General features: G+C 40.3%; 1 protein-coding gene across 5 annotated transcripts in view; it reads right to left on the bottom strand.

Moving 5' to 3' along the window:
* The window catches only part of DENND5B (DENN domain containing 5B), a 142,474-nt gene continuing 114,951 nt past the window's right edge, over positions 1–27,523 (bottom strand). For all 5 annotated transcript variants that reach the window (XM_058191074.1, XM_058191079.1, XM_058191076.1 and 2 more), the window contains 8 exons: positions 27,326–27,447; positions 17,874–18,019; positions 16,408–16,526; positions 14,027–14,214; positions 12,425–12,507; positions 9,949–10,075; positions 6,091–6,265; positions 1–3,888 (listed from right to left, as the gene is read on the bottom strand). In XM_058191074.1, coding sequence (XP_058047057.1) covers positions 3,705–3,888; positions 6,091–6,265; positions 9,949–10,075; positions 12,425–12,507; positions 14,027–14,214; positions 16,408–16,526; positions 17,874–18,019; positions 27,326–27,447 — 1,144 coding nt within the window. In that variant the 3' untranslated portion in view covers positions 1–3,704. The remainder of the gene's footprint in view (positions 3,889–6,090; positions 6,266–9,948; positions 10,076–12,424; positions 12,508–14,026; positions 14,215–16,407; positions 16,527–17,873; positions 18,020–27,325; positions 27,448–27,523) is intronic.

The raw sequence follows: 27,523 nt of genomic DNA, 5'->3' as shown, positions 1-27,523 counted from the left end.
CTCACAAGTTTTATTTGTAAAGACCATTGCTTGAAAAGCTGCATTTCGTTTTAATCCAAACTCTGGAGAAAAACAAACCCGCTTCAGTCTGTGATATGTATGCTAAAGTGCTTGAAATAACAATACTTTTCAACCAATATTCATTTCCTGAATATTATCCAATCCTGATTAATCTGCTAATGTGAAAGATAAAATAGCAACATATTCTGAAGAAACAATGGTTGGGGAAAATGAAATATTTAGTAACTACACCAGGTATTTTGTACATTTCAAGTTTAACATACAACATTTCCTTATGTGATAGACATTTGCTTGGGGAGGAGGGTGTATATCAATGAAATAATCACAAGCATATTCTTAAAACATATTCAGTAGAGGCAATTAACAGCAGAAACCCGAAATTCTTCACTCAGAGTCTCATTTAACACAGTGAAACTTAACTTTTGAGTGAATGGGTTGCAGTGGCAAAATTTGCAATTTAAAAGAATTTCATTACGGTTACATATTAATCCATTTCTCAATTATATTCAATTTTCTCTGGCAATTATTTTTTTTAAACTATGCTAGCATAGCAATACTAGAAAAAACATAGCGTTCTTCCTTTTATTTTGTAAGTTAACAGAAAGCTTTGGTAGTTTTAAATATCCAGCTTCTAAAAATGAATAACCGGTTAACACTGATATGAATAAGATGCATTAAATTTTAAAAAGCATGACCTTCGCCATTTTGAGAACTAACTCTTCATGATTTCTGAATGTTTGACAGACCAAATCACTTGGGCCCAAGTGATCAGTGCTGCCTGTTTAAAGGGGGAAAAAAGTTGCACACTATAGGTAAGAAGTCACTAAAAACTGCACTTCTGAAGTCATCAAACAGACTAGTCTATTTAGAGCTCAACCCCATGCTTCAAAAATACCTCAAGGCTGTAATAATACTACATAGTTATACAGTACTTTATTGCCTAAAAAGAATATACTGTACATAACGTTCCTTGCACACCATTCATATGCTGTGAAACAGAAAACGACATTATCAGAGAAGATACTGAGCACGACATACGAGTGAAGATGTTGGTAGACCTGTAACTTTCGAGCATAACACATTTAACATTGTTCACATCTTCTCAGCAGAAAAGGATTTACAAACAAGACCCATGGATGCAAAAATGGGGCAGAAATCTGTTTAGCAATCCAGCTCACTCCTGGTTCATCTGAAATGAATGGAGTCACCCAAATAGCATCTGCCTTTTCTTTTAATGCCATACTATTGAAAACAAGCCTTAGGATCCAGCTTTGGGGCAGTTTTGCAACATGCAAAAAAACAAAACATGTTATCGGTATTTCTAACAGCCTCTCTATTCGTTTTCTCCACCTGGATCCTTTTCTGCATCAGGGCCTCAATCGCCATTTTTGAGGCCTTAAACAAGAAAAGGTCCAGAAATATAAAAAGCTAAAATGGAGATTAAATAGATCACTGTCCGAAGTCTGTCTCTTCCGGGTCAGGTGAGGGACTGGATGCCAATTTATAATATTTCTCTGCTTAAGGGAAGGTTAAAGCCAAGAGCGGAAGTTTCAAAAACTTCACTGAAAAGTATAGTACGCATAATGAGTAAGGAAAAAGGAAGTAACTCCTATGGATACCCTTCTCATCAGCTTTAATTAGGATTGCATCTTAACTCATTGGACAAATAAATATAGAATCAATGCTGTGTCATAGCCTACTGTGCATCAATATTACGTAGGGGTTCCTTGTATTTCAGGATCTAGTTTCTGATAAATGGGATAAAGTTCACAGTAAGGAATAACTGAACTCTTTCTGATCACTGGGATAAAATTCATAGTAAGGAATAATTGGACTCTTGCTTTCTTTCTGCAGAAGCTATGTGGAGATTTTTTTTATCCCCACCCCCCTGGATTTGAAGTTGTTGGCCTTGAAAAGCCAGTTTCACATTCCCAAATCCCCTTGCAAATGAATTGTATGCACTTGTATAAATATGCCTCCCAGGGTAACCTGTGGATGCTAGGATTAACGGGAGAAATTTCAATCCATTTTCTGTGCTACCTTTGCTTCCCCAGTGACTATATGTTCCTTATCTTCTCTGAATGGGTGTTAAGGAGCAATGGAGAACTAGTTCCCAAATCCCACAGGTACAGTAATGTAACTATCAGCTTTAAAAGTTAAGTCTTTTCTGCTTGGAAAGCCATTTCTACATAATAACCAGATGTGGGCAGGTCTTATCTACAATTTTTGCAACAAGGTTCTTGTTCATGTGGGGAATCTGTGAGCAGAATATGAACACATCATCAAATAGGAAAATCCTCCGATATAGTAAACCAATGTGCAAATTGCCCACTTTTCTAAATACAGGAGAGGGAACAGAGACGGGTTTATGGGCTGAATTCACACACTGCTCAAAGACATTATGTTTTGGTTTTGGGTTGTCATGACATGCAAGTGGTATTGGGGACTAAATGGTAGTTAATTTAGGACATTTTTATTACTCTCTTATTGTGGTTTGGAATATTAATAGGCCTGCATGGTATGGTTTTTCCTGGCTTATTCTTGGTTTGTTTTTGTCCAAATCTAATCAATCAGCACAATGCAAGAAGAGCAAAATAAATAAACCAGGTAAAACAAACCTGTTTTACACATCTGCAAGGCTAATTCAAACTTGTACAACAAACTGGGATTAAAATGAAACATGGCTTATTGCAATCTTTATCTATCCAAAATTATTTGAAGGAAGTCTACCTAAATTGCTGATGGCAAAGCATCACATTTCCTTCCAAGTTTTCTTTCTGTTCTTTTAAGAAAGTAATATGGAAGAAGCATTTTTAACCCAAAATGAGGAAGGGGGGAGGGGGAGGAAATTGAAAATATAATTAACAATCACAATTATAATACTGTTTTTCTTCCATTGTTATCATCTCCAGTGGCAACATTTCTAAAACATCTTCTCCTTCGTGGTACAGGGATTGCTCAGGGTTAAATCCAACCCTCCCCCCATGACTCCTTAAGCTGATTGACAAGATCCATCAGGAAGATGCAGAATCTCTACGACCTGGAGATGATTCAGTGCACAGACAAAAAAGTTTGAATCTACAGTAAATGGCATAACAAGAGATCAACATATACAGGGAAGCGGCAAACAAACAATGTAGACTCACGCAAGAGATTCAGCAGTGGCTACCTTTGCAACACAACCTCCTCCCACCCCCACTACATTTGTACAATATTTACAACATGAACTGGTTCCTTCTCCCCACCCACCCCACCTTATGCCCAAGTAATGCTTCCTCCCTTCCCCTACAAAGTTGTTTTAAGCTACATTCCTCCCCACCCCCAAATCCCTGGCCCTAGAACACCAATTCTAAGAAAAAAATTAGCATTTCTAAAGGAAGATAGCCTATTTACACACAATCAACACATGAAAATACTCTTTTGTACAAAACCTCTCATTTGAAAACTATGATACTACAACTGAGCTCCTCTGCAGCGTTGGGGCAGATCAGTAAGAAGACCACGTGTGTCCGAGTCTTGTTATGCCCACTTCCCATTTACCAACTAGCTGATCTAAACAGAGCGGGGTATGATCACCAACAATTGCATTTTTACAGATTTCTGCCCTCTCCCGGCATGGTGCGTTTCGTTTGCCAAGGAAAGAAGAGAAGGGTGAGAGGGAGAGACAAAAGTTGTCTGCAAGGTTACACATCTACCCCCTTGATGAGTGACCCTTCCAAGACAATGTTGAAGTCCTGCAGTGCCTGTAAGACTCGGATGAGGGAGTTGACCATCATGCGATCGCGCAGAAGAGCATTTTCTTCATACATGCGGCTGAGCAGGGGACATTCTGCCAGTAACGGAATCCACTGGGCGAGCAAATGATCCCTGTAGAGAAAGTATCACCAAGTTGTATTAGGTGCACTATATTGTCGGCATAAGATGTAAGATGGATTTAGGTTAAACAACAACAACAACAACAACAAATCCTGGCTGCCAGGCTACATCTAGGTAGTTAGAAACATGATTTACGACTGGATGCCAAGAAGCCATAGGAATGCAATGCATTCAGGCAAGCAATATTGGAAGTCCTTTTATTCTGCTTTTGCTAATAACATATTAACAAATTACACAAAAACCTAGGGATAGGCTGAAATGCACATGGCTTACCAAGCAATAGCAATAGCACTTAGACTTATATACCACTTTACAGTGCTTTAGAGCCCTCTCTAAGCTGTTTACAGGGTCAGCCTATTGCCCCCAACAATCTGGGTGCTCATTTTACCGACCTTGGAAGGATGGAAGGCTGAGTCGACCTTGAGCTGGTGAGATTAGAACTGCCAAATTGCAGGTTGCTGGCAGTCAGCAGAAGTAGCCTGCAGTACTGCACTCTAACCACTGCGCCACAGAGGCTCTTAAATAATAAATGCTATTTTTGCGCTATTTATCCATCGTTTTCTGCATTTTGGTGCCTCTAATACAGGGAAGGAAAAGAGCAGCTGCTAATGTCATCCTTTCAAGGAAGATCGTACTAGGGAAACAACTTTATGTAGGTCAGAACTACTTTTATTGTAAATCTATAGTAACAGAAACTTGCAAGTGTAAAAGCACTTTCCCGCTCCCTCACTTTCTCCTTGTGGGAACTAAGGAGGATCATATCTGAGACATTTACTCAGATTACATTCCTGCCCCAGTCTTCCTTTATCTGACGTTGTCTGGTTGTGGCTCTGCCTCTGCATTCATCTATTTGTATCCTGCCTTTATTTTTTTTACAAATGACTCAGGGTGGCAAACATATGCAACACATCTTCTTCCTCTTATTTTCCTCATTACAACCACCACCATGTGAGGATGTTTGGGCTGAGAGTGACTGGCCCAAAGTCACCCAGCTGGCTTTCACAGCTAAGGCAGGACTTGAACTCACAGTCTCCCACTTTCTAGCCTCAACTGATGGACCAAATCAGCCTTCTTATCTTCTGGTCTACCTTCTATCTACCTGGATAGGACACCTGGATTTTTTTTCCCCCTTGGAAGGACAGGGATTCATGGGTCCAAGAGTATTTGTCATACTAACTATGGGATGGTTATGTTTTTGAAGGTAAATACATTTTTCCTAATGAGGTCTAAATAATCTATAGATAGATACCTTAAGACAATAAAATATGTCACTGATTTTATATTACAACCTGCTTTTCTTCAAGGAATATAAAGTGGCTTGGTAGCACGCCCTCCAACTTGTCACCATTATAACACTCAATGAGTAAATGAATTAAGAGGTAATAGAACAGAATAACAGAGTTGGAAGGGATCTCAGAGGTCTACTAGTCCAACCCCATGCTCAGGCAGGAAACCCTATACCTGTGATGGTGAACCTGTGGCACACGTAACCATATCATTGGGCATGTGAGCTCAGCTCTGGCACGCAGGCCTGCTGATTTTTGGGCCTTCTGGGCCCACTAGAAGTAGGGAAACAGGATGTTTCCTGCCTCCGGAGGGCCTAGTGTGGTGATGGGGAAGGCATGTTTTTCTCTCTCACCTGGCTCCAGAGCCTCTCTAGGAGTCTCTGGAGGCTGGGGATAGCAAAAAAGTCACTTCCTGTCCAACCAGAAGTTGGCAAACAGGCAGTTTCTGGCCTCTGAGGGTGTGGGGAATGGAGTTTTCACCCTCCCCAGACTCATAGAGAGGCTCTGGAGCCAGGTGAGAGAGAAAAACAGGCCTACCAGGCCATCACATGCCAGGAGCGGGGGGGAGGTGGGGTCGCGTGAGCATGTGCAGGGGTGGGGCACATACAATTATGGGTGTGGGTACGCACACGCACGACCCTCCTCCACCCCCCGCCTCCTGGGATGCGATGGCAAAAAGGTTAGCCATCCCTGCCCTATATCATTTCAGACAAATGATTGTCCAGTCTCTCCTTAAAAACCTCCAGTGTTGGAGCATTCACAACTTTTAGAGGCAATGATGAAAAGACCATGAATGGATAATGATCTCAGTCAGCTACCGAGGCTGAGAATTTTAGCCTCCATCGTTCAACACCATTATACAGGGCATTTCATTTCAAAATTCTTTTATGGTTAAATCTCTACATACCGAGTTCCAAAGCAAACTAGAATTTGGAATTTGCCATCCTTCCCTATGTTCCGCGGAGCAGTATTGATGGCAGTGACATAGTGGCAAAAGGTTTTGCGAGAGGATTTTTGAAGAAGGACATTGTCTTCATTGTCTTCAATCTGGTCAGTCATCTCAAAATAGGCTACAGCTTTTTCTGAACATGGACAAAAGAGAGAATGAAGTCACCAAACACAGAATAATGTCTTAGTCAGTGAATTTGCTATTTTATCCAAGAAAGTTACTGGATTAAAAAAAAAAATAGTGTTCCTGCCTCTGGCCTTTCAGCACACTTGCCTTTCTGAATTTTTTTCAATTACTCAACACATTTATTTAGGAATGAATCAAAGGCACAAAGTATATGTCAGTGTTCCAGAAAAAAACCCAACTCCAAGTAAAAACTCTGAAGCAAGCATTTTTCAAAGTTCTATTTACTAGAATAGGTAAAACCCGAATCTGAGAGGTCCGGGTTTTTCTTCAGTAAATCAAAACCCCCAAAACCATCCCCTCACTCCTCAGTCGATCACGTGCTCCAATCACCATCTGTCCCATCTCAAGACAGCAGACTACTCCTCCAGATGCAGGCTCGGCCTGACCTTGACCGACAGGAAGAATGCTATTATGTCTAAAGACAACCCCTCTAGTAAATCCTACTTTCCCACACATGAGAAAGTGGCAGCACGGAAGCTTCTGGCCTAATGTGGCTTCCAAAGCTGACAGTATAGTTTCCTTCTGAGCTTTCACACAACTCAAAATTTTTAAGAGGGATTAAGTAGGCCCTTGAGTTTATTTTCAGATAAAATACATTTGGATTTTCACAAGGCATTCAAACAAAAGCTTTTCTTGGTAAAAGTAGGCTGCACAAAACAGCATGCAGGTAGTCCTCAACTTACAACCCACAACTGAACCCAAAATTTCTGTTGTTGAGACATTTGTTAAAGGAATTTTGCCCCGTTTTATGACCTTTCTTGCCACAGTTGTTAAGTGAAACTGGCTTCCCCATTGACTTTGCTTGTCAGAAGATCACAAAAAGTGATCACATGACCTTGTGACATAACAATGATTATAAATATGAACCAATTGCCAAGCATCTGAATTTTGATCACGTGATCATTCATGGGGATGCTGGAAAGGTTGTAACTGTGAAAAACGGTTGTAAGTTATTTTTTCCAGTGCCTCTGCAACTTTGAGCTAGGGGTGAAATGCTACCGGTTCCTTCTGCTTCGGCCTAGTGATAAAAACTACTGGTTTAGGTGAACCAGTAGTAAAAAAATTGCTTTAAAAAGTAAAAAAAAAAAAAAAAGATTCCGACGATCATAGCTGTGCCACACGATCATCAGAACCCTTTTTAAAAACTTTTTAAAAGCATTTTTTTACTATCAACCGTTAGTAAAAAAATGCTTTAAAAAGTTTTTTTTTAATGGTTCTGACAATCGCACAGCACAGCTGTGATCATTGGAACCTTTTTTTTTTTACTTTTTAAAAGCATTTTTTTACTACCAGCTCTAGTGAATAGGATAGTAAAAAATTATTTTAAAAGGTGAAAAAAAAAGGTTGGCCACGCCCTTCCAGTCACATGACCACCACCCCCAAGTCACACCCACAGAACCGGTAGCAAAAAATTTCACCACTGCTTTGAACGGTCACTAAATGAACTGTTGTAAGTTGAGGACTACCTATACTGTAAAAAATGGAAGCGCTGCACCCAATTCAAACCAAGAGACAATTGAAATGTATGTTAGTTATGCAATTATACAGTTTCATGATCAGTTGCATTCCTTTTAGTATTACCTCTAAAACCTAGCCAGCATTAAGATAAGACTTATTTGTGGCAATTATCACTTTGCAAATATTTATTAAGTAAGGAAAAGTTACAGTAATATTTCTGCAGTTAGGCATGGAGTGAATTTTATGAATGACAGCAAAGTCAGTGCTAGAGCCACAGCTAATTTAGGTCCATAAATGCATTCCTAACGTATTAAGACACTGTAGCCATGGGTTTAGAGCTAATTGCTACCCTTAAGGCATCTACTGCAGACATAATCTCTGCATTCTCTGATTTGACACTAGAACTGTAAATTAAGAATCACTCTGAAAAGACAGACCTGTTTAAAAGGGAAACTATGACACAGGATACATTAGTTATTTGGAGAGATTCTGGCTATAGCATGGGGAATAGTTAAGCCATTTGTGTCTATCATTGGTCTCTTTCATTCTCAGTGTTAACAGTGGGGCAAGAAACCCCAACCAGACCAGTCAGCAGAAAACAACAACTAACAATTTTGGATATTCTAATTTTTTTAAATTGGACGCGGTGGCTCAGTGGCTAAGACGCTGAGCTTGTCGATCGAAAGGCCGGCAGTTCAGCGGTTCGAATCCCTAGTGCCACATAACGGGGGTGAGGTCCCGTTACTTGTCCCAGCTTCTGCCAACCTAGCAGTTCAAAAGCACGTAAAAAATGCAAGTAGAAAAATAGGGACCACCTTTGGTGGGAAGGTAACACCATTCCGTGCGCCTTTGGCATTGAGTCATGCTAGCCACATGACCACGGAGACGTCTTCGGGCAGCGCTGGCTCTTCAGCTTTGAAACGGAGATGAGCACCGCCCCTTAGAGTTGGGAACGACTAGCACATATGTGTGAGGGGAACCTTTACCTTTACCTAATTTTTAAAAAAACCTAAATCCAAAGTGTCACTACTTCCTCAACAGCAACCAATGGTAAAAGGTAAAGGTAAAGGTTGTTAAGTTAGTAACAACATGGTTGTTACACGGTTGTCAAGTGAACCTGGCTTCCCCATTGTCTTTGCTTGTCAGAAGCTCACAAAAGGGGATCACATGACCCAGGACATTGCAACCCCCAAAAATGCAATCACATGATTGCATTGGGGGGGGGGTTTGGGGTGACTGTTGTAACTTCACAAGTAACTTTTTTGGGGATCTGTCGTAACTCTGAATGGCCATCAAGTGTCCAGTTGTTAAGTGAGGACTACCTATAGTTCGCACCAAACAACAACCGGCCAAGCCTACCACATTTTAGCACAGGACAATATTCAAAATCAGCTACTGACTAACAGTAGGTTTCCCTTAGCTCAGGGGTGTCAAACTGGATTTCTTTGAGGGCTGGATTAGCATTGTAGTTCTCCTCTGTGGCCGGCCGGGGTGTGTGGGGAAGGAGAGACAGGATGCCCTCCCCCGTGCCCCATTTTGGCCGGCAAAGTGCTGCAGAAGGCCGAAAATGGGCCGCGCATGCCCCCCCCAGCCCCATTTTGGCTGCCAGAGGCACTATGGGCCAGTCCTTTGCCATTTCCAAGCCAGCCACACAGGTCAGATTCAGCCAACGGACCTTGAGTTTGACACCCCTGCCCTAGCGTTTCAGCAATAAGCACCATCTACTTCAGTGATGGCTAACCTTTTTGCCATCGTGTACCAAAAGCGGGAGGAGTGCGGGGGGAGGGGGGTTTGCGCACATGCGTACCCACACCCATTATTCAATGTGCCCCACTCCCCCACGCATGCACACGTTCCCTCCCACTTTTGGCACATGATGGCCCGGTAGGCCCGTTTTTGGCCTTCCCCAGGCTTCAAAGCCTTTCTAGGAGTTTGGGGAGGGTAAAAACATGCCTTCCTCACCCACCCCCAGGCCCTCTGGAGGCAGGAAACAGTCTGTTTCTCTACTTCTGGTGGGCCCAGAAGGCCCGAAAAGGAGCTGAGCTTGCGTGCCCACCGATATGGCTCCAGATGCCACCTGTGGCATGCGTTCCATAGGTTCGGCATCACAGATCCAGTCCAAGGGATCTCTATTGCTCAGAGAGCAACTGAACCAAAGAAGCAGAACTTTACCTATGAAGTCCCAAATGAAGACGTTCTTATGGAAGATACGTGCGGACTTGAAACCATGGTGGAAAACCTGCTCCAAAGCCATCACCAGGCCATTTTCCCCACACAGAAGAACGGTAAGGCTTCCCCGCTACAGGAGGAGAAGAAAAAAATAATCTTGTTCAGAAATTTACAGAAATATTTAGTTTTGCTACATCTAGAATAGCGCATTGCTGAACTGCAAGGTAGCATTTCTTCATTTTGGCTTACTCAGGAGAAGCAACTAAGCAAAAGAATGCATGCATTTATAGAAAAAAGCCAAGAAAAAAGCACGAAAGGCTCAAAATACACATTCTGCCCCAGGAATATCTAACCCCAATCAGAAATGTTGTATTAGCAGTTTCTTCTAAACCTTTTTTTTCACAGACTCATAAAAACAGAATAGTGACCTATTTGGTGATAAGCTTTAGATTTTCACGTACAGTATTCATATTCTTGAGTTGGTACATTTCCCACTGTAGACTATTCTCTTGCCCATCTTAACCATTTTATATATCACTTAAAATGTGACGCAGGGGAGATAAAGAAGGCTCTAGAACAAACAAGGCCTTATGTCTGTTTTCATTCTGAAATGTAGGTAGAGCGTTCTCCAAGAATGACCTTCCTTGGTGCACAGGATTGAGGAGATACGTCAGGGAGCTTAACTCGGCACTGCGTAATTCTTCAAACATTTGTTTTTTCATGAAGATGTAGAAGAGACATAGGCAGTTTTTTCCCAAAGGCAATTATTGCTGGGATGATCTGGGGTAAAATTACCTTCTGGTATCTTAAAGTCTAGCAAATTTCCAACTCTTCCTAGCACAGTACAAGATAAACACACTCCAACCTTCACTTTTTGCTTTTACATATCAATATATAACTAGCCATTTTTATAACACCAAATCTTTCTAATCAACAAAACCAAGATCAAAATTTCATTTCAATGCCTCTCTGTTCTTTCTTTTTCTCTTCCCCCTTATATTTCACACCCCCTTTTCCCATTTCCTTTCCTTCCTTTAATTTCCTATTTCCTTTTCTTTTTTTGTATTTTATAAAATAAAAAAAGAGATGGGGAAAAAAAGGCTAGCAAATTTATTATAGCAGAGTAATAACACATGGTGCCTAAAATTGTGGTAGTCACAGCACTCCAAAAGGGGCAACTAAAGGGTCCAAAGAGCCAAGAGGGTAGCTTAACAACACAACAGACACAAAACTTGCCCCTTTTTGTGGCTCACTCCTATCTCGATCTTTTTGACCAATGTTGTGGACATCCTGTTGGGTAATATTTTATTTAACCAAATGAGGTATGTGATGTGTTTGTGTGTGTAAATAAAAATAAGGCTTTTAGTTACATGAATACAACTGTCATGTTAAGTGTTTTGATCACCCTCCCCAGATATTGCATTCAGTTTTGGTCGCCACGATGTTGAGACTCTAGAAAGAGTGCAGAGAAGAGCAACAAAGATGATTAGGAGACTGGAGGCTAAAACATATGAAGAACGGTTGCAGGAACTCGGTATGTCTAGTTTAATGAAAAGAAGGACTAGGGGAGACATGATAGCAGTGTTCCAATATCTCAGGGGTTGCCACAAAGAAAAGGGAGTCAAACTATCCTTCAAAGCACCTGAAGGCAGGACAAGAAGCAATAGGTGGAAACTAATCAAGGAGAGAAGCAGCTTAGAACTAAGGAGAAATTTCCTGACAGTTAGAACAATTAATCAGTGGAACAACTTGCCTGCAGAAGTTGTGAATGCTCCAACACTGGAAATTTTAAAGAAAATGTTGGATAACCATTTGTCTGAAATGGTGTAGGGTCTCCTGCCTGGGCAGGGGGTTGGACTAGAAGGCCTCCAAGGTCCCTTCCAACTCTGTTGTTGTTGTTGTTGTTATTATTAAGATTTCTCTGGAAAAAAATTGTTTGCAAGATGGCACAACCCTTCTTTTAAAATACTATTTCACATTTCAGTGAGCCAAGAAACTGCTTGCACCAGGAATATATACATCTTCCATTTGGTTTAAGGACCTCTATAACAAAGTGTTCAAAACTTGTACCAAAGTTTGTAGTTGTTTTAGGGATTCTAAGGGGCATTGCGATTGTTTTTAAGCTCCTCATAATGCATGAAAAATCTGGGGCTGAAAAAATAGAAAGTTTTATGCACCTTGGAGTACTGTATTAGTTTAAGCAAATTTCATACTTTCAGCCAGCCAGTTTCAGACATATAAAAATGTAGGTATGCTATATGCATGGAGCTGTCTGACTTATGCTGCAGGATCGCTGTTATTTAACAAGGATCTAATAAGGTATCAATAAAATGAGATAATGGACTTCATGATTTGTGAGGATGATGAATCTGATGTGATATAAAATCAATATCATTCTGTCCCACCTGTACGATATATTCCCATCAACCATTAATGTTATTTGCTAACGTGCCCTATTATATCAAATGTTTAAGACTACCTCTTTTTCAGGCTTATGGAAGTGTTTCACAATATTGTTCACGGCTTCCCCTATGCCTTCTTGGATCTGACCTGCATTAGGTTCTGAAAGAAATAAAACAATAAGTGATTTATTCATTAGGTTGATATTTTTCTCCAGGGCCAAACAGTGATGCATATAGCATTCTCTCTTCCAATGTTACTTCTACAACAAATCAGTGATGTAATTGGTGGGATGTGTTGAGGGAGGGAAGTCACCAAGTGACTGACCAAAAATCATCTCAAGAATTTCTAGGGTTGACTTGAACCAAATTTCAAACCAGGGTCTCACTGTTCTAGTCCAATAATTTACCAGAGGGCATTGATTTTGCAGAGGAGTGACTTTAAATTTAGCACTTCAAGCACAGCAGCAAGGAGATTTTGAAAGATGGCACAGGCCAAAACCATTATGAGATGCAGTGCCAGCCAACCATACTGTAGGTTTTAATGGAGGACAAGTGACAAACCCATGTCAGGATATCATGGCATAAAACGTCCCTTATGCCTTTGCCGTCAATGTCTGGCTTGAGAGTAGAATGAAAGGCAGGGGTCTGCATTATGATATGACATTATTTTTTTCATTATTACTGTTAAATAACAGGGCCCTATGCAGGCAGCTTGGACAACTGTAAAAGGTGAACTGTATTTAGGGAGTGCAAGATGATCAATAGCCACCAGTTGTGATATCTATAATCAAGAGAGTTGAACACCTGAATATCAATTGTTGGGAAACAACAATAAGTAGGACAGGATTATAGCTGTGAGGCTTATGAACTTCTCAAAGAAATATAATTGCTTCAGGTAGCCTTTCTTTTCTTTCTGGTGTTTTTTTTTAATGGTCCTTGATTTTTTTAAAAAAAGTTCAATCCTTTTATATTCACCGTAACACTGAAAATAATAACAAAATATGTCTATTTCAGAAATTGGGACTAGCCTAGCCTGAGGAAATTTTGGTCCATTAGAACTAATTTTATATTAAAGCAGGGACACCTGTTTTAAAAATCTGAATTCCTAAATATCATCAGATTCTGGTTGCAATGTCTGAGACGTCACTGAAGAATTAAAACATCTAGAGCAGGGAAGTGTTGAAAACACCTGGACTAAAAGTTCAATGAAGCTTAAAAGCCTGGTGGAGTAATAGGATTCTGAATTAATAGGACCTTGGCCTGATCCAGCAAGATCCTTACGTATCTACTAGATGTGGGAAAAGTAATAAAAAGAAGCTAAGGTGGCATAGTGGTTAGACTGCAGTACTGCAAGCTACTTCAGCTGACTGCTAGCTGCAGTTCAGCAGTTCAAATCCCACCAGGCTCAAGGTTGACTCAGTCTTCCATCCTTCTGAGATGGGTAAAATGAGGACCCAGATTGTTGGGGGCAATATGCTGACTTTGTAAATCACTTAGAGAGGGCTGTAAAAGCACTATGAAGTGGTATATAAGTCTAAGTGCTATTGCTAATACCTCTGGCACCAGGTCCACTAAAATTCTAAAGATTTCTCTCTCATTGGCAAGAGATTTCCCCCAATAACCATCCTCTATGCCTGATATCAATGCAAGAAGCTATTACTGAAGGTAGCTACTCGTACTTATATTCTTCCCAGTGAGGGAAGTGATGCTCAATTTCCGGGCCATAGTTGGGGATTTCTGTTGAGGTGGAGTCCGGCACTGTTTTCCCAAATCTTCTTCTGATGATGATGGTAATAACTCTCCAATGAGTATCCGCTCCAAGCTTCCATCATCAACACCTTTTCCCAACCATCTTCCACAAGGAAACCTAAAGGTAGGAGAGGAAGATGCAGTTGAATTCTGGGTTCTTGCCAAGATAGGATTAATTTCACAACATTTTGCATACATGTGTTGCCTATCACATTCTCTGTATCCGGTCAGCCCATCAGTCTGAGATCACTGCAGAATCGATCAGGGGTGAAATGCTCTGAAGTCTGCTACCGGTTCGCTTCGGGGAACTGGTAGTAAAAAAAAAATGCTTAAAAAAAAAAAGTTCAGAGGATCAGCTGTGTGATAATAAGCTGTGCCACACGATCTTGGAACTTTCTAAAAGCTTTTTAAAGCATTTTTTTACTACCGGTTCTAGTGAACCGGTAGCACTTGTTACTATCAATTTGGGTGAACCGGCCTGAACCGGTATCATTTCATTCCTGGAATTGATATATATATATCTTAGCCATGAAGATTCCTACAGCCAGAGGGGAGACGTTATTTGCAGTATCAACTCTTCTGCACATTAGCTCATTTCCTAGAAAAATTATTTCCTAGAAAAAATGATTATGGTATAACAGGACATAGAATTGTGCTGGTTTTTGGCTAAGCAACATAGAATCTGAAGTGTTTTTCTAGCTATGTTGTGCTTCCTGAGAATGCTCACTTTCTCCTCCCCCCCCCCCAAAAGCATAATGTTCCTACAAAGATAAAACTTTTTTTAAAATCTCAGAGCAGAGAATGCTTTTCAACTTTTATAGCCGTAATATAATCAAGAAAAAAAAATACAAATGTTTGTAGAGAAAGTAAATCTGATTTATAGAGCTCAACTTCCTTGTCTGATTTGGTCTAGCTTGGTTCAACTTTTGACTTTCTACGAGCAGATGAATGCTTGATGGTGGTGTTTTGCCTTTTTTGGATCTGTTATTAAGAAAAGGATATCTTTCTACTTGAAAACTTGCAGATTCCTTATAAAGTACTGCCAGACTGAACAAATAATTATTTTCTCTTTGAACAATTAGAATCTACTTTGAGATTACAATCTGGTGAACATTAAAACCCCTCAATAAAAAACTATTTTAAATTTTCCAGTCACAAAGCTTTAAACAATGGTCTCTAACATCTCACATTAAAAAAAAAACCTATTCCTAAATTATTTTTCAAATTAGTATTTGCAAACGGAGTAGTACATTTCTTCAGTCTAAAATAGCAATATTAATCTGCAAGCGTAATTTGCTAATCAAAAGCCATACAGGTAGCCCTCAACTTACGACGATTGAGATCAGAATTCCTGTTGCTAATCAAGGCAATCATTAAATGAGTCATACCCAATTTTATGACGCTTTTTTGCCTCAGTTATGTGAATTATTACAGTTGCTAAGTGAATCATAAGATAGCCTGAATCATAAACAAGATAGCCTGTTATCAGCAGATACAGCAGCCTGCAATTACTGCAGGCTCGAGTCCCACCAGGCCCAAGGTTGACTCAGCCTTCCATCCTTTATAAGGTAGGTAAAATGAGGACCCAGATTGTTGGGGGGGCAATAAGTTGACTTTGTAAATATACAAATAGAATAAGACTATTGCCTTACACATTGTAAGCCGCCCTGAGTCTTCGGAGAAGGGCGGGATATAAATCTAAATAAATTTTTTAAAAAATCACGTGGCACAGTGGTTAGCATGTAGTGTTGCAGGCTAACTCTGCCCATAGCATGCAGTTCAATCCTGATGGAGCTCAAGGTTGACTCATCCTTACATCCAGGTTGGTAAAATGAGGACCCAGATTGTTGGGGTCAGCAATATGCTGACATTGTAGACCTCCCAGAGAGTGCTATAAAACACACTATGGGGCAGTATATAAGTCTAAGTGTTACTGCTATTAAACAAATCTGGCTTTCCTCATTAACTTTGCTGGACGGAAGTCAGCTGGGAAGGTCGCCAGTGGCAATCCCATGACCCTGGGACATGCAGCGCCTAACTTTTGATCACATGTCCATGTGCCGCGATGGTCATAAGTGCGAGGATTCATTGTAAGTCATCTTTTCAGTGCCACCATAACGTCAAAAGGTGTAAGTCACCTTTTCAGTGCCACCGTAACGTCAAACGGTCACTAAATACATGGTTGTAAGTTGAGGACTATCTATACATGAAAACAATCAGATTCAGTTCTGTTGACACTGCAAGGACATGAAAACGGAGTTGAATCTCTGTGGCCATTTAGGAACAGCTCACTTGTGTTTTCCGTGCTTACTTATAGGTGTGGCCAGTGATTTCATTCCTGACCATGACACAATCCACGAGCCACTTGGCTAACAGTCCTGAATTGTCATGTCCTAGCTGGACAGTGGTTAGCTTCCCCAGGTTTTGACACTGTAAAAGGAAAAAAAAAAGGAGAGGGAACATTAAATCTTAATTGTACTTCTGGAATACACAGTAGGCAAAATCACCTAGCTCCCCGCTGTTTGTTTGCTTGAAAAGACTAATAAATTGGATTGATGAAGCTTGCATGTACCGTATTTGTCTGAAGTGGCATAGGGTTCCCTGCCCCTCTCGCCTGCTTAGCAGGGGGGTTGGATTAGACCACCTCCCTTCCAACTCTGTTTATTCTATACGACAAATGAATGGTCTGAGTGAACAAGCTGGAGTCAAAGCAATTGTGGTCTAGTCCACATATGTATCCCATTGTTTCATGACTGTATGGATCGCTGAAATCCAATGGGACAGACAGAAGGTGTGTTTCAGCAAATGTCACTTCCAGCACAAAGCAGTTAATTCGTACTCGCCATCCAGGAGAGTAAACAAATATAATGCCAAATGATGGACACGCACACTTGAATAGTTTTGCTGACTGACAGCTAAATGTGTGAAATCAGACTTCCGAAAGCATTATGTTTGAAGGGATGTTTTCTCTCATATTTCAGCTTGATTGCTCATGAATTCATATATGGGGGAGACTAAGGCTAAATACAGTTCCCTTAAATAAGGCTACATTTGAAACCCTTTATTAGCTGATGTAATAAAATACAGGGAAGTGGATACCTGTCATCATATGAACAGATTTTTTTTATCAGAATGAACAAATTAATTGTGATAAAAATGAAGACACACAAAGGACAGATTCAGGTTGGGGTTGAATTATATATATGCCAAATACTTTTCCCTCACTCTCAACAACTATAAGATAAAAATATGCCATTCTCTTATAGAATTCTGGCTGTTATACAAGCCACAACGACACGACCAAACAAATCATTGTCAAGGCTATGGGAAAAAGTTCTACGACCACTATTAACAATTTCCTTTATTTATTCCATTAGCTGACAATAATATTCAGGCTCTTATGAATTTGATTGATGTCATTATTACCACTCTGGAAATGAAACATCACCAGACTGTCGTGTTATGAGTGATGGGGAAAAAAGATTTTTTTTAAAAAATGGCTTTACTGCCAAATCCTAAAAAAAAGGAAAGCAATGGCAGGATAAAATTTGTTCTGTTGCATATGAGAGCAGAGGTAATAAGCAGAGGTCGAACGGCAAGCATGTTTCTGTCCCTGCCAAGAGCTTTGTGCTGTACACATTTGTGCGTGCTTTTGAAAGGAATGCTGTGCTATGCTCAAAAGCTTATCCCAGTTTTTTGAACAAGCACTTCCCGACAAGATACTCAAAATCCAACACTTGCCGTAGCAGGCAGGGAAGCCCAGGATGTTGAACTCACCTCAAAGGTCATTTCTAGCAAGTTCTTTGGAATCTGCATGATGCCAGTATCGCCCAGTTCTCCAGAAACACAAATCCAAGGGTTTGATGTCGTGATTACGTTGCTTAGCTTTTTGATGGGGATAATCACAGTTCTGTATGGAATCACTGTAATAGCAAACAATGGTAATTACATGTCTGTCTAAGCCAGCCATAAATACAGCCTTCTAGCAAGAGATCCTACTAATATATTGCAATATCAGCAAAAAGAAGTCCAAATTAGAACAGCATCTAGACAATGTAACTGTTATCCAAACACATCACACCATCATTTTGCCCCAGTGTCCTGTACAGCTAGTCCTTGACTTATGATCATAACTGGGACCAGAATTTCCATTGCTAAGCAAGACGGTTATGTGTTGCACTTGATTTTATGTGGGTTTTTTTTGCCATTGTTGTTAGGTGAATCACTGTGGTTGTTAAGTGAATCATACAGTTGTTAAGTGAACCCAGCTTTCCCCCATTTACTTTGCTTGTCTGAAGCCACCTGGGAAGGCCACAAATGGCAGTCACATGACCCCAGGACCCCACAGCAAAGCTGGCTGGGGAATTCTGGGAGTTGAAGTCCGCCAGGCTTAAAGTTGCCAAGGTTGGAGACCCCTTCTCTACAGCATAGAGCAGGGATGTCAAACTCATGGTCCGCAGACCGGATACGTCACGTGCTGGCTCCGCCCCCACCCAGTTTAGTGAAGGGAAAAAGAGTCCCGGTACGTCATGTGACATTGCTGTGACGACACAAGCTTGACACTCCTGGAGTAGAGAGTTGGTCTCTGACAGAAAGCCCCTTGAAGAGACTAGAAGCATTTGAAATGTGGATTTAGAAACAACTGTTACATATAAGCTGGGTTGACAAAATCAGAAATGAGGTGGTGATAAGCCGCCTGGGAAAGCAAAGGGAAATCATCGAAACTATTAAAAAGCAAAATATTTTGGACATGTGATGCGACATCTGGAAAAATACACCATACTTCACTTAATCCTCCAGGGAAAGATTGAAGGCAAATGAGATCCAGGCAGACGAAGAACTTCTCCACTGTAAAAACATATGGACTACAAATCTTGATCAAGGCAAAACAATAGATGCAATCTACATAGACTTCTGCAAAGCTTTTGATTCAGTAGTACATGATAAATTTCTCCTAAAACTAAAATCCTATGGCATTTCAGGACCCCTTCACAAATGGATATCTGCTTTTCTGTCTAACAGACAACAAGTGGTCAAAATTGGCAATGCTCTATCAAATCCTGTTCCTGTCAAGAGTGGTGTTCCTCAAAGCAGCGTTCTTGGACCAACACTCTTCATACTATACATAAATGATCTTTGTGACCATATCTCAAGTAATTGTGTTCTCTTTGCTGATGATGTCAAACTATTTAACACCACCGACAATACATCTACCATTCAAAAAGACCTTGATCATCTAACCGCTTGGTCTAAAACTTGGCAACTCCAAATCTCAACCAGCAAATGCTCAGTCTTATATATTGGGAAAAAGAACCCAAACACTAAGTACATACTTGATGGACATTACCTTACAGATGACCCCCACCCTGTTAAAGACCTTGGAGTTTTCATATCAAATGATCTAAGTGCCAAAGCCCACTGCAACTACATAGCAAAAAAGGCTCTAAGGGTTGTAAACCTAATCTTGCATATCTTCTTTTCCAAAAACACTACACTACTAACCAGAGCATATAAAACATTTGCTAGACCAATTCTAGAATACAGCTCGCCTGTCTGGAACCCTTACCTCATTTCTGACATCAATACAATTGAACGTGTCCAGAAATATTTTACAAGAAGAATTCTTCACTCCTCTGAAAACAACAAAATACCTTATCCCACCAGACTTGAAATCCTAGGCTTAGAAAACTTAGAACTCCGTCGCCTTCGACAAGACCTAAGTTTAACTCATAGAATCATCTATTGTAATGTCCTTCCTGTTAAAGACTACTTCAGCTTTAATTGCAATAATTCAAGAGCAACCAATAGATTTAAACTTAATGTTAACTGCTTTAATCTAGACTGCAGAAAATATGACTTCTGTAACAGAATCATCAGTGCTTGGAACATTTTACCTGCCTCTGTGGTCTCTTCCCATAATCCCAAAAGCTTTAACCAAAAACTTTCTACTATTGACCTCACCCCATTCCTAAGAGGACCATAAAGGGCGTGCATAAGAGCACAAACGTGCCTACCGTTCCTGTCCTATTGTTCTTTCTTCTTCTTCTTATATACAGTATGTATATGCTTATACCTCCTTATATTTCTTCATATATATGTTTATATACTATATAATCTTTTTGTGTGATGCTTATGTATATTGTTGTGACAAAATAAATAAATAAATAAATAAATAAATAAATAAATAAATAAATAAATAAATAAATAAATAAAGGCTTCAAAATCTAAGGGACTGGTTTGGACAAAACTCAGCAGCACTTTTTCATGTGGCTGTTGATAAAAATAGGATCGCCAACATGATCGCCAATGTCCGATGACGGATATGGCACAAAAAGAAGAAGTCATAAGTCATTTTTTTCAATGCCATTGTAAGTGTATGTCTGCTGAATGGTTGCTAAATGAATGGCTATAAATCAAGGACTGCTTGTACTCAAGGCTATAACATGTATAATGCATTTAAAATGTTATTGCTAATGGATATTGATTGACACATTCCTATTTAAACGTTTTCTGAATCGAAGGCTACCACATTATCTTAAGGGTTCTGTTATGAACAACACATTTTTAAATCAGAAAAGTATTGCTTAGAGGCAGCCCAAGCATTAAAGAGAGAAGAAAAACACTTCACATCATCTAAACATGCTAAAAAAGTAGCCCATATTCTGAAAAGCAAATAGACTTCTTAAAGAGGAATTTCAGTCACACATTTTGAGAAGTAGGTTCACAAAGAACCTCTCCTTCTCTCTCCTGCTTTTTAATATTTATAAAGCTGCTAGAAGAGTCATTTGTCTTCTGGAGGCTTCTAGATCTAGGTGAGGTACATTATCAATATGCAGATTATACCAAACTGTCCATCAGCACTCCAGGCCTACAGTGACCCAAACTTTTATTGTTACTTGTCTAGACTACTACTACTACGGTACTACTACGGAAATGAAACTACTCTACATGGGGCTACCTTGCAAGATTGCTCAGAAGCAACAATTCAGAATGTTTGTGGGTTGGCACTCATAGCCATAAGCATAATTATGCTTCTGTTTGCAAACTCTGCACTGGCTGCCAATAGGTTTCTCAGTGCAATTCGCAGTGCTGGCTTTTAAGCTGTAAATCTCTTTTTAAGATTTTACACCTTTGTACCTGCAGGATCATCCTCTCAAATCAGAAGGGACTCATCCAAGATTTCAATTCTGGGGAAATTTGCTGGTGGTGTCTCATTATCATGAGGTTTTGCTGGGCTGAAGTAAGGGAGATGCTGCTTTTCGTTCATGGCCTCTGTACTTTAGAACAACCTCCCCCTGGAAGTTAGATGAGTTCCTTTGGAGGTAACTATCTAAAAGTTAGCTAAACTACTTTTTTTTCATTGTGCACATTAAAATTGTTTAAACTGTTTTAAATGTCATTATGCATATTCAGTACTTGGCTACTTGTGAGGTTAAGTTTGGAAAAGCGGACAATTAACAAAATAAAACCAAACTTCCCTGCAGAGATGCTGAATTCTTCTCTGCACAGAAGGGAAAATAACATCAGCATGACTTAGCTAGCTGAAAGGATGGATCTTGCACAGCAAAATGTTGGATTTTTATTGTATGCTAACGTATGTAGCCACTAGATGTTGCTGTTACTGCACAACCAAAATGGGAAGACAGATAAATTTAGAAACTGCAGATTCATGTCATTTTTATTTTTAGAAAACTGGAAAAACATCAGAGGCAAACTCAAAAAAACAAGCCCAAACAAAAAAAAACACACCAGTCATTCTTGTCCTCCTGTTTCCATAGCAGCAGGTTAGGGCATCTATTACCATGGAATGATGCTCATAAATACATGTTATTTATAAGATACATAATACAAATGTGTATCTCAGTGCAATGCATGGTTCAGATGTGGCATCCCTGAGCTGCAAATATTTCTATCAGCATCAGGAAGGTGGTTCTGCGAGTTGCCGTCCAAATTTCCCCACAATGCTGCCAATATATCATTCCAGGGCATTGTGGAAAATTAAGTCAGGAGCTCTCAAAAACCAGACAATGGATTGTTTTCTATGGGTTTCATCCTTGTTTGTTACGCTCCTAGAGATGCCCTGTAAAATCTCTCAAGGTTGTCTGCAGAGAGAATCTGCCTCATGCTTAAAGCACAATTTTCATCCACGTCTACATCTCCCCTGGAATTATTAAAAATTGGGGAGAAAAGTCGCAAAACTCACTTAACAAATTTCTCACTTAACAACGTAAATTTTGGGGGGACGACGACACCCTCAATTGTGGTCATAAATTGAGGACTCCCTATAACTCAGTTCACAGAAGGGAGGTGGCCATCGAAAGCATCATAGACAGGACCCTCTACAGAAGAGACCTAGGAAAGTAAAGGCGAGGAAGGTGTGTCTATGTGTGCTTGCAGACTCTGTTACTATGAGCCTACAGTAAAAGTAGGGTTGGTACTCGTGATTTCGGTTTCTTGGCTGGACCGCCTCTAAGGCCTGACACAAGCAGAACTGGGGCACTCAGGCTCCTGTCAATTAAAACAATGTCACCTTGTGGGACTCAGGAAGCGTGTCTTCTCTGCTGCAGTGCCTGTCCTCTGGAATGACACGCCTCCAGAGATTTGTCGTTTCCACCCTAATGTCATTCATAAAATAATTAAAACTCGATTGTTCTCCCAGGCCTCAGGATAGGGTGGTTGCAGAATCCCAATGCTTTTGGGTTTGCTATTTGATAGTTAGTACTCTTCTAGCTGGCTGTGTTTTTCCTCTATATGATTTTTTTCTTTTTTTTTTATAAACCATGCAGAATCATTAAGGAGTTGGGTAGATAAATATACCAATAGTACGATTAAAAGTGTTCGTATTGTCTTGGGAATCACAAAAAAAAAAAAGAATGGAAACTACACTGCATGTATGAAGAGGTTGTAAATCAGCAGGTCTTTAAAAAAAATGATAGCAAACCAGGGCCATATGGAGTAATGTTATGCTGATTCCCAGAAGTTCTTCATCTTTGTTGTGACCAGATGGCTGGATTTGGCCCAAGGGACCTTCAAACATTAGCCCTGTGACATCACTGACTCGGCCTAAACCCCCTTGCAGATTTGGTGAAAAGACAGAATCCTGGATCATTCAATGAGTATATATATATATGTATGTATGTATGTATGTATGTATGTATGTATTTATTTTCGGGTCTTTTCCCATGCAAGATTGGAAGTATTTAGGCAACGTTTCGATGAGATCTCACTCATCATCTTCAGGCTTTGGCTTTGTTCTTATGTGAGCAAAAAGATAATTATGCTTTATAAGATAAGATAAGATAAGATAAGATGATAAGATAAGATAAGATAAGATATGATAAGATATAAGATAAACATTATAAGATAAGCTTATGCTCACATAAGAACAAAGCCAAAGTCTGAAGATGATGAGTGAGATTTCATCGAAACGTTGCCTAAATACTTCCAATCTTACACGGGAAAAGACCCGAACATACCAAAACCTGCATACATATGCCCATGAAAACCTACGAAAACAAATATATATATATATATAGGTCTTTGGTTGTTCGGGTTTTCTCCCGTGTAAGATTGGAAGTGTCTTGGCGACGTTTCGACGAAGTCTCAATCGTCATCTTCAGGCTGGTGTTTACAGCTTCGTGCTTCTAGCTTGGCTGGTGTTCTGATTGGTTGGAGGTGTGTTCTGATTGGTTGGGTTTGGCTGTGCTCTGATTGGATGGGGGTTTTTCTGTGTTCTGATTGGCTGGGTGTGTGTCCTGTGTTGGTGGGGGCTTGGTTGTGCTCAGTCTAGTCTGTGCTGCAGGGGGATCACACATTGCTCCCAGAAGCACGAAGCTGAAGCCTGAAGATGATGAGTGAGATCTCATCGAAACGTTGCCTAAATACTTCCAATCTTACACGGGAAAAGACCCGAACATACCAAAACCTGCATACATATGCCCGTGAAAACCTACGAAAACAAATAAATATATATATGTCTTTGGTTATTCGGGTTTTCTCCCGTGTAAAATTGGAAGTGTCTTGGCGATGTTTCGACGAAGTCTCAATCGTCATCTTCAGGCTGGTGTTTACAGCTTCGTGCTTCTAGCTTGGCTGGTGTTCTGATTGGTTGGAGGTGTGTTCTGATTGGTTGGGTTTGGCTGTGCTCTGATTGGATGGTGGGTTTTCTGTGCTCTGATTGGCTGGGGGTGTGTCCTGTGTTGGTGGGGTCTTGGTTGTGCTCAGTCTAGTCTGTGCCGCAGGGGGATTTCTGGGATCACACATTGCTCCCAGAAGCACGAAGCTGAAGCCTGAAGATGATGAGTGAGATCTCATCAAACGTTGCCTAAATACTTCCAATCTTACACGGAAAAGACCCGAACATACCAAAACCTGCATACATATGCCCATGAAAACCTCAGAAAACAAATATATATATATATATATATATATATATATATATATATATATATTATATATATATATATATATATATATATATATATGTCTTTGGTTATTCGGGTTTTCTCCCGTGTAAAATTGGAAGTGTCTTGGCGATGTTTCGACGAAGTCTCAATCGTCATCTTCAGGCTGGTGTTTACAGCTTCGTGCTTCTAGCTTGGCTGGTGTTCTGATTGGTTGGAGGTGTGTTCTGATTGGTTGGGTTTGGCTGTGCTCTGATTGGATGGTGGAGTCGACTGTGCTCTGGATGGGGGGGTGTTCTGTTTGGGTAGGCAGGGGCTTAGTTGTGCTCAGGTTAGTCTGAGTTGCAGGGGGATTTGAGTTGGTGAGCTGCATTGCTGTTGTTTGGCTTCGTGGTCGTGCTACATCTTCATGGTGGGTGTCAGTCTGCTGCATGTATGGATAGAGGGGTTTGAAATGGCTAATGATGCAGCTGAGGTCTGGCTTCTGGTCCGAGGTCGTGCTTCATCATTGCTGTGGGTTTGAGTCTGCTTTCCGCGTGGATGTGTGGTGGTGATGACATGCTGTGTGGCATTTGTGAGTGTGGGTCTTGCGTCATTCTTCATGTTAGGGACTCGTTTGTTGATAAGGGCGGGTTTCCAAATGGCTGGTAGGCAGGAGGTATCATCTCGTTTATTCATGCTGTGTGGGCGTTTTTCTATCTCAATGGCTTCTCTGATTATTCTGTTGTTAAGGTGTTCAGTTTCGGCGATAGTTCTGGTATTTTTAAAGTCAATTTTATGTCCTGTGGTTTTAAGGTGTTGGACCAGGGAAGAAGTTGGTTCCTCTTTTCTGACTGAGTTCTTATGTTCTTCAATGCGTGTACTTATTCTTCTGTTGGTTTGTCTGATGTATGTGGTGCTGCAGGTGGTGCATGGGATTTCATATACTCCTTGATTTTCTAACTCAATTTTGTCTTTGGGGTTTCTTAGGATGGTGAATATTTTCGGTTTGTGCAGAATGCTGTCTTGATGTTGTGTTTGTGGAGGATCTTGCTGATTCTGCCTTTTATATATGGGAGGAGGACTTTGCCGTTTTCTTGTTCTTTGTCTTGGATTTTAGTGGGGTTTCTTTATGGATTAGTTTGGTAATCTTAATTCTTTGGAATCCATTGGATGTTAGTACGTTAGTGAGAGTGTGTAGTTCGGTTTTTAGGTGTTGTTCGTCAGCTAAGCGTTTTGTTCTGGAGATGAGTGTCTTGGCTACAGAGTTGATCTGTGCTGGGTGGTGGTGTGAGAGTGCGTGCAGATAGCGGTTTGTGTCTGTTTTCTTCTGGTAGATGGTGTGTCCTAGGGAGCCATTGGATTTACTGTAGACTAAGACATCCAGGAAGGGAAGTTGGTTTTTAACTTCTGTTTCCATGGTGAACTGTATTTTGGGGTGTAGGCCGTTAAAGTGTATGAGGAAGTTGTCCAGTTTTTCTTTCCCGTGTGGCCAGATTATGAAGGTGTCGTCTACGTATCTGAGCCAGAGTTTGGGTTTGTGGTCAGATTTTTTTAGAGCTTGGGTTTCAAAGTGTTCCATGTAGAGGTTGGCAATGACAGGTGAGAGGGATGATCCCATGGGTGCTCCTTCTGTTTGTTTGTATTTGTGTCCGTTATAGATGAAGTATGTGTTGGATAGGCAGTGATCGGTCAGATCTAGGATGTGCTTGGGGGGGTTATATCTGTTTTGGATGGCTGTTAAGGCTACTCGTGAGCTTCAATGTCATATTCCTCTTCACCCAAGTGCCAATCAAAGAAGCCTTAACAGCCATCCAAAACAAAATTAACACCGATTATGTCAGGATTCCATGGCATCTAGATTAAAAATCTTTTAATTGTTCAGACCATTAAACCTCTTTTGCTTGGTCTCATTTTAAATAGAAGAACTCCAGCAGCACTTCCCAGACAACCCACAGATCAGAAGGCATTATTCTGATATTATTTTCTTGGCTCAAAAAACACAACCTGACAAAGGGTGGGGGGTGGGGGGTGGAGAGACGGAGAGGACTACGGTATACCAAAAGGTTATTTCATTGTATTTTCTTTAACTTTAAAAGAAATCCAAAGTCTGTTATAGAAGCAGGGCAGCAAACAAAGTCATGAATATAAATATATAAATATACAAATAGGATGAAGACTATTGCTAACATAGTGTAAGCCGCCCTGAGTCTTCGGAGAAGGGTGGGATATAAATGCAAATAAATAAATAAATAAATAAAATGAACCTAAACTTAAAATAATCACAAATCCATGAACATGTCTAAAATTAACATGGACTGAAATTAGTGTGAGCCATCTATTAGAATGTTATAGTAACTGGATGCTTTATATCAGGGGTCTCCTCAGGCTGTTAGAAGCCTGTTATTAGAACTCAGCAGCCTGCAATTACTGCAGGTTCAAGCCCGGCCCGAGGTTGACTCAGCCTTCCATCCTTTATAAGGTAGGTAAAATGAGGACCCAGATTGTTGGGGGGGCAATAAGTTGACTTTGTAAATATACAAATAGAATGAGACTATTGCCTTATACACTGTAAGCCGCCCTGAGTCTTTGGAGAAGGGCGGGATATAAATGTAAATAAAAAAAACAAAAACAAAAAAATCTTTAAGACTTGTGGACTTAAACTCCCAGAATTCCTCAGCCAGCAAAGCTGATTTTAACTGGGAGTTAAAGTCCACAAGTCTTAAAGTTGCCAAGGTTGGAGACCCCTGCTTTATATGATCCAATATGTTTTTTTGCGCTCAAAGTGTTTATTTTACTCCAGACTTTTTAATGGAAGTATACAGTCAGCCTTCTATTCTTACTTACTGATGGTAGTAAAGACACTTGTAAAGCAGAAGTAATTCACAGCATTGAGAGAAAGAAGGTGATAGAGAAATTGTTCCCGCTCTTCTTCACAACGCAGGAAGGCATACCGCTTGTACAGTTTCCTGCAGGGAGTAAGAAATATTTTACCGACAACAACCTGAGTTAGATATTCATAAAGAATCAAAAGAATTCTGAGCT

The sequence above is a fragment of the Ahaetulla prasina genome, chromosome 7 (assembly GCF_028640845.1).
Source record: "Ahaetulla prasina isolate Xishuangbanna chromosome 7, ASM2864084v1, whole genome shotgun sequence".
Lineage (NCBI taxonomy): Eukaryota > Metazoa > Chordata > Lepidosauria > Squamata > Colubridae > Ahaetulla > Ahaetulla prasina.
This window is presented reverse-complemented; position numbering and strand designations above follow the sequence as displayed.